General features: G+C 48.0%; 1 protein-coding gene across 5 annotated transcripts in view; it reads left to right on the top strand.

Moving 5' to 3' along the window:
• The window catches only part of znf385c (zinc finger protein 385C), a 389,456-nt gene that overhangs the window by 367,402 nt on the left and 9,079 nt on the right, over window positions 1-12,975 (top strand). For 4 of the 5 annotated variants that reach the window (XM_055656996.1, XM_055656994.1, XM_055656997.1 and 1 more), the window contains 3 exons: window positions 1,769-1,931; window positions 9,768-10,097; window positions 11,508-11,695. In XM_055656996.1, coding sequence (XP_055512971.1) covers window positions 1,769-1,931; window positions 9,768-10,097; window positions 11,508-11,695 — 681 coding nt within the window. The remainder of the gene's footprint in view (window positions 1-1,768; window positions 1,932-9,767; window positions 10,098-11,507; window positions 11,696-12,975) is intronic. The other variant, XM_055656995.1, reaches the window with a different exon arrangement.

The following is a 12,975-nucleotide window of genomic DNA, read 5'->3' as shown; positions in this document are numbered from 1 at the left end:
CTAGGAAGAGAATACGAGTCATCCATAGTTCAGACGCGGTGGTCTTTTTGTTCGTCTTGTCAAGATTCTGTAATCACCTACAGTTGACAATGGGGCCGTCATTTAGAGTATTGTGTTCAGTTCTGGGCACCATGTTAGAGGAAAGATGTTGTCAAGTTGGAAAGGGTGCAGAGAAGATTTACGAGGATGCTGCCAGGGCTCGAGGGTCTGAGCTATAGGGAGAGTTTACGCAGGCTGGGACTCTATTCCCTGGAGCGCAAAGGGATGAGGAGTGAACTTATGGAGGTGTATAAAATCATGAGGGGATTAGATCGGGTGGACGCACAGAGTCTCTTGCTTAGAGAAGGGGAAATCGGGAACCGCAGAGCAGAGGTTTAAGACGAAGGGAGAAAGATTTTATAGGAATCTGAGGGGTAACTTTTTCATGCAAAGGGTGGTAGGTGTATGGATCGAGCTGCCGGAGGAGTTAGTTCAGGCAGGGACTATCACAATGTTTAAGAAGCAATTAGACATGGATAGGACAGGTTTAGAGGGATAATGGCCAAACGCCAGCAAGTGGGACTTGTGTAGATGGGACATGTTGGTCGGTGTGGGCAAGTTGGGCTGAAGGGCCTGTTGGCACGCTGTATGTTTAGCACTCTTGGCTGCATTCCCCCCACACTCTCACCCATCGCCTCGGACTCAGTAATGGCCCTGCCACATTCCCACCACCTTGCCACTGTCAGAGGTGTGTGGGTTGATTGAAAGATACAGCATGGGAAGAGGCCATTCAGCTCAACAAGACCACTGGTGATCACCACTGACTGGTGATCATCTCTCCACACTAGTTTTATGTTCGCCCACTTCTGCATCCACTCCCTACACACAGAGGGCAAATATCCGACAAGCCCACGTGTCTTTGAGATCTGGGAGGAAAGTGGCGCACTCAGAGGAAATCCATGCCGTTGCAAGGAGAACGTGCAAACCCGACACAGACAGCACCAGGGGTTAGAATCGAACCAGGTTCTCTGGTGCTGAGAGGCAGCTGCTCTACCCACGTTTACACTCTTCTCCCAGCCACTTGCTGAGGGTGAATGGCTAAGGCGGAAGTCTAGATGACCATAGACACACAGTGTGCTGGAGAACCCAGAAAGAATGGGTGACGTTCCTTCAGTCTGAAGAAGGGTCGAGACCCGAAACGTCACCCATTCCTTCTCTCCAGTGATGCTGCCTGTCCCGCTGAGTTACTCCAGCCCAGCACAATACTCATGAACTTGCTTAGGTGAGCAGCTACCCATCGACACACGTTGACTAAGGTTAAGGTGCACACAGCAGGGTTTTATTTTTACCTGGCCACTTCCCTTTCTCTATTATCAGCTTAGTTTGGAGGAATATCGACATTTGTGAAATGCCTCTTAAGAAAAGGTCATGACATTCATGTTATGTCTTCTTTCTTAGGCTATCCTGTAAAAAAAAACCTGAAGCTTTGCTAACCCTCCTGATCCCTTGTTGAATTCTACGGAGACAATTTGAATGTGAATGAAATGCTGCGAATCTGTTGGTAACATTTGTGTCACAGCTGCAGATAAGGGGACATTCTTCTCACAAGAGTGCATTGAATTTTATCTGATCTGGGTTCTTCCTCCAGCGTATAACAGCAGCGCGGAGATTTACCTAATCGCGTTTCTGACCTTGGAGTTGTGCCATTATTTTTTTTGCTCATCTTCGTGCAAAGATTGCGTGCGCGAGGAATGTTGTACTTGACTGAATGGCTCGTTACTCTTTGCAGAACCAAGCCGAGGCTCACTACAAGGGTCACAAACACGCTCGGAAGCTGAAAGCACTCGAAGCGCTGAAAAATAAGCAGAAAGCCGCCGCCGCCGCCAAGGAGGACAGCGTGACGCAGCCCCTTCACAACCTTGACGACATCATCAGCGAGCCAGAGAAAACAGGTTAACCTCGCCCGTTTTCCTAGATAAGGCTGACTATCGGCACCTGATCATTGTCGTCTCTTACCGGAATGTACCCATTGACTAGGTTGTGCGTGGCGGCAGAGTAGCGTGAAAAACGCAACTTTGGGAAACGTAATTGGGAGTGATCGCTGCGTTTGGAGGAGGATTGCTGGTCCAGCTGGGTGGTATCCAGCGGGCTATTTTCTCAAAGAGTTGCAATCAAAAATAGTTTGAGGAGTTTTCTTTAAAGTAGTTGAGATGGTGTAAACTTCAAATATTTGCACTCCAAACAAAGATGGACTTTCTCGTGCATCTTTCACAGCTTTGGGTCAGTCCAACACAGATTCACAGCTGGTAAACTATTCTGGAAATGTAGTTATCTTCGCAATGTATGAAAGAAGAATGACAATTTGCCTACAGATATGTTTCCTTATGACGTAGAAAGTTGAGTCACTTTGTTAAGTTTATTTTCATACGCACATGCGGTGAGGTACAATGTAAATTGTGCTTTTGTTAGTGGGGAGGGTTTCGGCAGTGATGAACCAGCCTAAGTCCACCACTCTCTACAGCTGAGGATAGACACAAAATGCTGGAGTAACTCAGCGGGACAGGCAGCATCTCTGGAGAGAAGGAATGGGTGATGTTTTGGGTCAGGACCCTTCTTCAGACTGAAGGTCAGGGGAGAGGGAGCCACAGAGATATGGAAGGGTAAGGTGTGAAAACGAGAGATCAAAGTTTAAGGAAAATGCAGAATGGATCATTGCTCGCGAGGGGAAGGTGACAACGAGGCATACAATGTAAAATGTTATCAGGAGGGCAGTGGAACTAGTCGGAGAACTAGGATGGGGGAGGGATGGAGAGAGAGGGAAAGCAAGGGTGATGGAGAGAGAGGAAAGCATCCTCTTGCATTCCTGATTGTTGAAATTCCTGTACAAGGTCATGACGCAACCAGTCAGGATATTTTCTACAGCACATCTGTGGAAGTTTGATAACATTTACAGTGACGTGCCTAATCTATTTAAACTTCTGAAAAATTAGAGGCATTTCTGCACCTTTCTCATGCTCGCAACTTTGTCTTGGTCCCGAGATGTTAACGGCCAACAACTTGAAGCTGCTAACTCCAACCCACAAATGAAAACTGGCGATGGACGCAAAAAGCTGGAGTAAGTCAGTGGGACAGGCCGCATCTCTGGAGCGAAGGAATGGGCGACGTTTCGGGTCGAGACCGTTCTTCAAAGCGATGCTGGTCACTGGCCGTTCCCATTCTTCAGTGATTTTCCTTTAGATTATTCCCCGCATATTCCCTTAACCCCCACCCTCCCCTCTCCTCTCCCCATTAGCACTTACAGCGCCAGAGACCCTGGTTCGATCCCGACTACTGAACAGAGTTTGCATGTTCTCCCCGCGACCTCGTGGTTTTTTTTCTGAGATCTTCAGTTTCCTCCCACACTCCAAAGACGTGCAGGTTTGTAGGTCAATTGGCTTGGTATAAATGTAAAAGAATTGCCCCTAGCGTGTGTGTCGGATAGTGTTAATGTGCAGGGATCAGTGGTCGGAGCGGACATGGTGGGCCGAAGGGACTGTTTCCGCGCCGTTTCTTGAAACTAAACTAAAAAATCTGTGTTAGGATGAGACTGGATTGCCTAATGAGCATTAAAATCAGAAGCGTAACCTATTTTAACAATGTCAAACCAGTATCTGGCTTCACGCTTCAGGAGATATTCCTTTTATTCCACTCACTCCCCTCCCTTGCAACTCAATTTGCTGTTTTGTTTATTGGGAACAAGTTATTGGGCTGCTTACAACACACTGGTATGAATATTGATTTCTCTAACCCATGCACTCCCTCTCTCTCCATCCCTCCCCCCACCCAAGTGGCACCAGGTTCCCGTTCTCAACTAGCAATCGCCTGTTTCCTTTATCATCGTTACTTTTTTGCATATCTTTCATTCATTGTTCTATATCTCTCGACATCACCGTCTATATCTCCCGTTTCCCTTTCCCCTGACTCGTCTGAAGAAGGGTCTCGACCCGAAACGTCACCCATTCCTTCCCTCCAGGGATGCTGCCTGTCCCGCTGAGTTACTCCAGCATTTTGTGTCTATCTTCGGTTTAAACCAGCAAGTGCAGTTCCTTCCCACACAAACTATTTATCTTTCTTTCTCAATTCTAGTGAAGGATCCCAAGTAAAATGTGACGTGCATGGGCACTGAATGGGAAATATCCCAGTGAGTTATCAGGAGGGAACTTCACTCCAGACTCTAGCCCCCACGCCCAAATTCAATTTCTGTCAGCTTTAGATAAAATAAATTGAAGCAGAACTTGGATTTATGGTGCATTATGATTATTATTTTAAGAAAGAATTGCTATGACTCTAGTGATTGAAATTTTGATCCTCATAGTTATATTTGGAGAGAAGCTGATACGATACTCAAAGCGGCTGTAGGCTCATGAAAGGGCTCTATTTATTGGCTGCATCATGTTCAGCTGCAGCAATATATTTCCCTCTGTCTATCTTTATTCGTTGTGAATCAAGAATAAATAGAAAACCGCTGAGAGAAATAGTGCAGAGTATCAGTGCCAGGGTAATACTGTGTGTTGCAAAATGATGGGCCATAAAAACATAAATAAATCCTGAGTAAAGCAAAATAACCAGAGATAAGCCGCGATGTCAGGGGCGGAATTAAAGGAGAAATATGTGTTGATATAGAATGAAACCAAATATTGATCGAGCAAGCCTGTCACCACAGTGAGGTTTAAAGAGAAGCCTCAGGTACACTTCTCTTTTGTACTTGTAATGTTCCCTCTGGTGGCCTGTGGTCTAATGTCAAGGCTGGTGTGAACCTTGACCTCGGCTAACATGAGCGGACGGCAAACATTGCATTCTGGTGACAACTGCGCGGGGCTGCAACAGAGTGGCTTTTCCAATGATGAGCCCGTTGAGTCCCAAGTGGATTCGTGTGATGTTGGGTCAGGAATGGCTGAAGATATTGCTTTGTGAAAATGAAGTACATTGGAGTACAGTGCAGCCTTGGAGAGGGATTTGGGTAAGATATTCTCGCCCAAAAAAAAAAAATCTGCGTTTGCAGCCGGTTGTGCTGCTGCAAGTAAGAATGTCATAGTTCCATTGTTGGTACATATGGCAATGAAATGACATCCCCACCTCCACCCAACAAACTTAACACGGATTTGCACCAAATTCTTCAAAATGCTTCAAGTTGCATTCGGGCTATTATCCGCCCTGTGTCGGTTATCTTTCCCTGTCTAATTCCCTTTGTCTGGCACAGATAAGTTCATAGGTCACATGAGCAATAGTAGGCCATTGAGTCTACTCCACCATTCAATCATGGCTGGTCTATATTTCCCTCTCAACCCCATTCTCCTGCCATTGACACCCTTACTAATCTAGAATCTGTCAATCTCCGCCTTAAAAATACCTGGTGACTTGGCCTCCGCTGCCGTCCGTTGCATTGAATTCCACAGATTCACCGCCTTCTGACTAAAAAAAATCTCCTTTCTCAAAGTACGTCTTTTATTCTGAGACTGTGGCCTTCGGGTCCCAGCCTCTCCCACTGCTGGGAACATTCTCTCCGCACCCACTCTATCCAGGCCTTTCACTATTCGGTGAGTTTCGATGAGGTCCCCCCTCCCCTCATCTCTTCTGGTGGTCTCTTGGAACATACTCCACATCACCCTATTAATCGAACCGGCAACTGAGTGGGTGGGAACTCTGACACTCTAGTGACGTACAGGTTTGTAGGTCAATTGGCTTCGGTATAAAATGGTAAATTGTCCCTAGTGTGCACTACAGTACTAGTGTGCGGGGTGATTGTTGGTCAGCGTGGATTCTGAGTGCCGAAGGACCTGTTTCCGCGCTGTATCCCTAAAGTCCAACATTCTAAAGAGCAAGGCCTGGTAACGCAGTGGAGGGCGGGCACTAGGACCCTGCCCACGTGCAGCAGCCTGATTATCATGCCAGGCTGATCGCTGTACCACTTACAGCTCCTGCCAGGCCCATCATGGGGCGAATGTTTAAAACTCCTCTCCATTTGCTTAGAAACAGACTTTGTGCTTGTTCAGTGTCTGCCAAATCTACTTGAAAACCCCTGAAGTACTAAGTAGTCTATTTGATGTGTTTAGTCATTTAAAACGCCATCAAACTCCGCAGAATCTGCATTCAGATGTGGAGTGTGTTTTGCAATTGGTTGGGAAAAGCAGTCGTTTTAACCTCAGAAAGCTTATTTCCTGATCTGCCGCCATATTTCACGCAGCCAGCTGTAAGCTGGTCCCTTGGAGATGAAACATGACAATCACACCTCCGGATGTAAGATATTTAATAATTCGATTGTGCATCAAAGTACATCAGATCAGTCGCACATAATTGTACAGAGGGTTTATCTGCGTGGAATGATATATAACACCACGCCTGGTATCAAATTGAACTTGCAGTTCACAAGCAAATTGAAAATGAAGTTTACATTTCATGTCAGAAAATAACAAGTTGACAGTTATTACACCACTTAGGTATTCTAGTAGATTTTCAATCCTCAGCCAAACAGTGACGACTATCACCTATAAAACGCAGCGTGATTCTCTTTAAGTGTTTTTCACTCCATTTTTTTTTCTTTCATGTTTTATTTCTCTGCATTCAGGTATTTTCAATAAGCTAAAACAAGTATTGTCAGCGGATTTAAAATTAGAGGCACTTGGAACTGCAGACACTGGTTTACACCGAAGATAGACACAAAATGCTGGAGTAGCTCAGCGGGTCGGACAGCATCTCTAGAGAAAAGGAATAGGTGACGTTTCGGGTCGAGAATCTACGTCAATAGACAATAGACAATAGGTGCAGGAGTAGGTCATTCGGCCCTTTCGAGCCAGCACCGCCATTCAATGTGATCATGGCTGATCATCCCCAATTAGTAGCTATGGGCACACGCATGGGCCCCAGCTATGCCTGCCTATTTGTAGGTTACGTCGAGCAATCCTTGTTCAATACATACCAGGGCCCCATCCCCAACCTCTACCTCCGCTACATCGACGACTGCTTTGGTGCCACCTCCTGCACCCGCACACAACTGACTGACTTCATCCACTTCACCACTAATTTCCATCCGGCACTGAAATACACCTGGACCATTTCCGACACTTCCCTACCATTCCTTGACCTCACTATCTCCATTGCAGGTGATAGACTTCTAACCGACATACACTATAAACCCACTGACTCCCATGGCTATCTGGACTACACTTCTTCCCACCCTGCTTCCTGTAAGGACTCCATCCCCTACTCCCAATTCCTCCGTCTACGCCGCATCTGCTCCACGGATGAGGCGTTCCACACCAGGACATCTGAAATGTCCTCACTATTCAGGGAACGGGGGTTCCCCTCCTCCACCATAAATGAGGCTCGCACCAGGGTCTCTTCCATACCCCGCAACACTGCTCTCTCTCCCCATCCCCGCACTCGCAACAAGGGCCGAGTCCCCCTAGTCCTCACCTTTCACCCCACCAGCCGTCACATACAAAAAATAATCCTCCGTCAGTTTCGCCACCTCCAACGTGACCCCACTACTCGCCACATCTTCCCATCTCCCCCCATATCTGCCTTCCGCAAAGACCGCTCCCTCCATAACTCCCTTGTCAATTCTTCCCTTCCCTCTCGGTCCACCCCCTCCCCGGGCACTTTCCCTTGCGGCCGCAGGAGATGCAACACTTGTCCCTTTGCCTCCCCCCTCGACTCCGTTCAAGGACCCAAGCAGTCGTTCCAGGTGCGACAGAGGTTTACCTGCATCTCTTCCAACCTCATCTATTGCGTCCGCTGCTCTAGATGCCAGCAGATCTATATCGGTGAGACCAAGCGGAGGTTGGGCGATCGTTTCGCCGAACACCTCCGCTCGGTCCGCAATAACCAAGCTGACCTCCCGGTGGCTCAGCACTTCAACTCCCCCTCCCACTCCGCCTCCGACCTCTCTGTCCTGGGTCTCCTCCATGGCCACAGCGAGCAACACCGGAAATTGGAGGAACAGCACCTCATATTCCGTTTGGGGAGTCTACACCCCCGGGGCATGAACATCGAATTCTCCCAATTCTGATAGTCCTTGCTGTCTCCTCCCCTTCCTCAGCTCCCCTGCTGTCTCCTCCCACCCTCCAGCCTTCTGGCTACTCCTCCTTTTCCCTTTCTTGTCCCCACCCACCCCCACCCCCGATCAGTCTGAAGAAGGGTTTCGGCCCGAAACGTTGCCTATTTCCTTCGCTCCATAGATGCTGCTGCACCCGCTGAGTTTCTCCAGCTTTTCTGTGTAACCATCCCCAATTAGTACCCCTGTTCCTGCCTTCCCCCCATATCCCCTGACTCCGCTATCTTTAAGAGCCCTATTTAGCTCTCTCTTGAAAGTATCCAGAGAACCGGCCTCCACCGCCCTCTGAGGCAGACGAAGAATCGTCAGATCATCAGATCAAGAATATTACGTTCATTTAGAGTAGATTTTGTTTAACGCTCCTGACCAAAAGGAAGTTTACACCCCGTGGCCATTGGAGAACGCTGGTAGATAGATCTGTGGCATGAGCTGCCCGAAGGCAAGATTAGGCTCTGTGGCACGTTAGGCATGGTCCCCGACTCCGAAGACCGAGCAGACGGGTGGACCGGACTTTGGAAATGGCGCCAAAACATGGCAGCGCCTGCATGTGTAAATATGCAAAATGGATTTCACTGAAGGATCATCAGACATAGTCAGACATGGCAGCACAGTGGCGCAGCAGGACAGTGCCAGGGACCCGCGGTTGATCATGACAGAGTTTCTCACTGTGACCGCGTGGGTTTCTCTGTGTGCTCCGGTTTCCTCCCACATCCCAAAGACATGCAGGTGTGCAGGTTAATTGGATTCTGTAGATTAACTCTGGTGTGTAGGAGAGAACTAGTGTGCGGATCGCTGGTTAGCGCAGGCTCGATGGGCCGAAGGGCCTGTTTCCACACTGTATCACTAAACTAAACTAAGCCTAATTTAAAAAAAACGATATCACCTCCTCCAAAAGCTACTTATTTAGACTTTGGACTTTGGAGATACAGCATGGAAACAGAATCGTCGGCGAGTCTGCACCAACCAGCGACCACCTCGTACACGAGAACTATCCTGCACACTAGGCACAATTTACAATTTTACCAAAGCCAATCAACCTACAAACCTGTATGGCTTTGGAGTGTGGGAGGAAATCGCAGCCCCTGGTACACACAGCGCCCGTAGTCAGGATTGAACCCATGTCTCTGGCGCTGTAAGGCAGCGACTCTACCGCTGTGCCACCGTGCTGCCCCCGGCTCCATTGTAAACAGACCCTCTGTATCTATCCCTCAGGAATCTAAAACTGACTTAAGATGAGCCGATTTGTGCTAATCTACTGAATAATTCAAAAGAATTCAGTTACATTTTAATCAATTTAATTAGACAGTCCCTGACGAAAAAGTTATAAGCGGCACGGTGGCGCAGCGGGAGAGTTGCTGCCTTACAGCGCTTGCAGCGTCAGTGACCCGGGTTCGATCCCGACTACTGGTGCTGTCTGTACGGAGTTTGTACGTTCTGCCCGTGACAGTTTGAGTTTTCTCCGAGATCTTCGGTTTCCTCCCACATTCCAAAGGCGTACAGGTTTGTAGGTTAATTGGCCTGGTGTTTGTGTAAATTGCCCCTAGTGGGCGCGGGATAGTGTTAATGTGCAAGGAACCTCTGGTCGGTACGGACTCGGCGGGCCAAAGCGCCTGTTGTCCGCGCTGTATCTCTAAACTAAACTGAAGAAAGATAATCAGGTGATATATTTTGTCAACCTATTGTGTTTGATTCGTAGAAGATTTAACTCCAGCACCCAGCGTGGAGAAAACTGAAAACGACTCTACCTCACTGGTCCACGTTTCCAAGATGTTTGTGGTGGAGACTGCTAGTAACAAGACCTCAGCCACGCTCCCCTGCCCAGAGGCCACCAACGGCAGCTCGGAGAATGGCGTGGACACCTCCTCGCTGGTGCCCGCCGCGGAGATCGTCAGGAGCGGGGGCACCAGCAGCGTCAGCTCCGTCCCCGAGAGCGAGAAGGAGGGGGAGAAGGTGAAGCAGCAACTGTACTGTACATGTTGCAAAGTGACTGTGAACTCCACATCACAACTCGAGGCACACAACAATGGTGAGTGGCCCCCCGGCTTGCCTGACCTTTGTGCACCCATGTTGGATCAAATATAAGATAGACACAAATGCTGGTTTACACCGAAGATAGACACAAAAAGCTTGAGTAACTCAACAGGACAGGCAGCATCTCTGGAGAGAAGGAATGGATGACGTTTCGGATCGAGACCCCTCTTGAGACTTGGATTATATGGTTATATGATTAAATATAGGTGGCCATTGCTTACCTAAGCTACCTTTGTGCACCCATGTTGGATCAAATATAAGATAGACACAAATGCTGGTTTCAACTCCCATCTCTCAAACCCTCTGCCTTCCTCTGATAGTGGCTGAGATGAGGAAATACTTGTTCAGCCAGAGAGTTGTGAATCTGTGGAATACTCTGCCACAAAATACAGTGGAGGCCCATTCACTGAATGTATAACAAGAAAGTTAGATTTAGCTCTTAAGGCTAAAGAAATCAAGGGATATGGAGAGAAAGCAGGAACGGGGTACTGATTCTGGATGATCAGCCATGATCATATTGAATAGTGGAGCTGGCTCACTGGCTGAATGGCCTACTCCTGCACCTATTTTCTATGTTTCTATGTTTCAAGAACAAGATGAGAACTTTTCTTTGCTGATGGAGATTTAGTTGCTGAGTGCATTCAAAGATATTTTCAGACATTAAGGCAATCGAGGAATTGAGATCAATACTGAGGCAGAAGTTCATAGGAGACGCAAAGAGCGAGAACAAACGGACTCTTGCTCCTGCACCCTATGTCCTATGGCACCTGAGTGTAAAACTCTGAGGCATCAAATCTGTCAGACAAAACCAAAGAAAAGTGTGTCTCAGGGGTACCCCAACCAAGCCCAGACCTCGATCATTAGTGGGATGGAAACCAGGCTTGGGGAATTACAGCAAGATGTCCTGCACTGATCGCCAGTGGGCATCCAGGGTCCCAACCCAAAACGTCATCTACCCATGTTCTCCACTGATGTTGACTGACCCGTTGAGTTACTCCAGCACTTTGTGTCTTTCCTGTTTAAATACAGGGCATCTTCTGTAATATGAGACGGTTGGCAACCCCAGTTAGTAAGGCTAGTCCATGAGTTATGTACAAACAAAAACGGCAGGCGCTGGTTTATACCAAAGTCAGACACATAGTGCTGGAGTAATTCAGGCAACATAACAGGATGGGTGACGTTTCTGGTCGGGATCATTCTTCTGAAGGGTCCCATCCCCAAAATGTTACTCATCCGTTTTCTCCAGAGTTGCTGCTTGACCCGCTGAGTTACTCTGACACTTTGCGTCTATCTCTAGCCCGTGCATTGTTTTCTGTTTGCTGGTTTTGTTTCTCCACGAATATCGCCAGAACCTTGTGGACTACATTGTAATTATGGATGACACATTATTTTGCTGCATTTCTAGGGTCCAAGCATAAATCAGTGCTACAAGGGCAGAACAGCCACAACAGGAGGAGCAGGCTGAGACTGTTCCCACGGACATTGTACAAAACCAAACGCATTGGCAACAAGGGGAGCATCGGCATCCAGAGCAAGGCTTTCCACTGTAACATCTGTGAAATCTACGTCAACTCCGAAACCCAACTCAAGCAGGTGAGTCTTTACACTTTAACCTTTAGAGATACAGCGTGGCAACAGGCCGACCAGCGATCACCCCGTACGCTAGCACTGTTGTCCGTACGGACACTAGGGACAATTTACAATTTGCAGAAGCCAATTAACCTACAAACTTGGACGTTTTTGGAGTGTGGGAGGAAACTGGAAGCCCAGGAAAAAACCCACGCAGGTCCTGGTGAGAACATACAAACTCCGTACAATAGATAATAGACAGTAGGTGCAGGAATAGGCCATTCGGCCCTTCAAGCCAGCACTGCCATTCAATGTGATCATCCACAATCAGTACCCCGTTCCTGCCTTCTCCCCACATCCTCTGACTCCGCTATCTTTAAGAGCCCTATCTTAAAGACAGCACCTGTGGTCAGGATCGAACCCAGGTCTCTGGCGCTGTAAGGCAGCGACTCTACCGCTGCACCACCGTGCCACTCTCTGCAGAAAAGGGGCAGAAAATTGCACGCCACTGGTAATCTTTACAAAACCTCCCATTGCATGCTCTCTGTTATGTTCATACATCACAGGAGAAGAATTAGATTCAGCCCATCGATCATTCAATCACGGCTGATCTATCTTTCCCTCTCAACACCATTCTCCTGCCGTCTCCCCGCAACCCCTGACACCCGTACTAACCAACAATCTGTCAATCTCAGCCTTAAAAATATCCATTGACTTGGCCTCCACAGCCGTCCGTGGCAATGAATCCCAGAGATTCACCACCCTCTGCCTAAAGAAATTCCTCCTCGTCTCCGTTCTAAAGTTACGTCCTTTTATTCTGAGGCTGTGCCCTCTGGTCCGAGACTCACCCAACTAGTGGAAACATCCTCTCCACATCCACTCTATCCTGGCCTTTCACTGGTCGGTAAGTTTCAATGAGGCCCCCCCCTCATCCTTCTAAACTCAAGCGAGTACAGGCCCAATGCCATCAAACGCTCATCGTGCCTGAACCCAATCATCCTTCAGTCTGAAGAAGGGTCTCGACCCGAATCGCCACCTATTCCTTCTCTCCAGAGATGCTGCCTATCCTCGTGATCATTCTTGTAAACCTCCCAGGGACCCTCCTCGACAACAGTTCATCCCTACTCAGATATGGGGCCCAAAACTGCTCACAATTCTCCTAATGTAGTCTGACCGGTGCTATATAAAGCCTCAGCGTCACATCCCTGTTATTATATTCTGGTCCTCTTGAAATAAATGCTGACACTGCATTTGCCTTCCTTACTACTGATTCTTTTAATTCAAGTCGCTAAGCTCTGCAACCC

Source organism: Leucoraja erinacea, chromosome 27, assembly GCF_028641065.1.
Source record: "Leucoraja erinacea ecotype New England chromosome 27, Leri_hhj_1, whole genome shotgun sequence".
NCBI classification, from domain to species: domain Eukaryota; kingdom Metazoa; phylum Chordata; class Chondrichthyes; order Rajiformes; family Rajidae; genus Leucoraja; species Leucoraja erinaceus.
The sequence above is the reverse complement of the archived record's forward strand: the minus strand, read 5'-3'. Positions and strand labels throughout refer to the sequence as shown.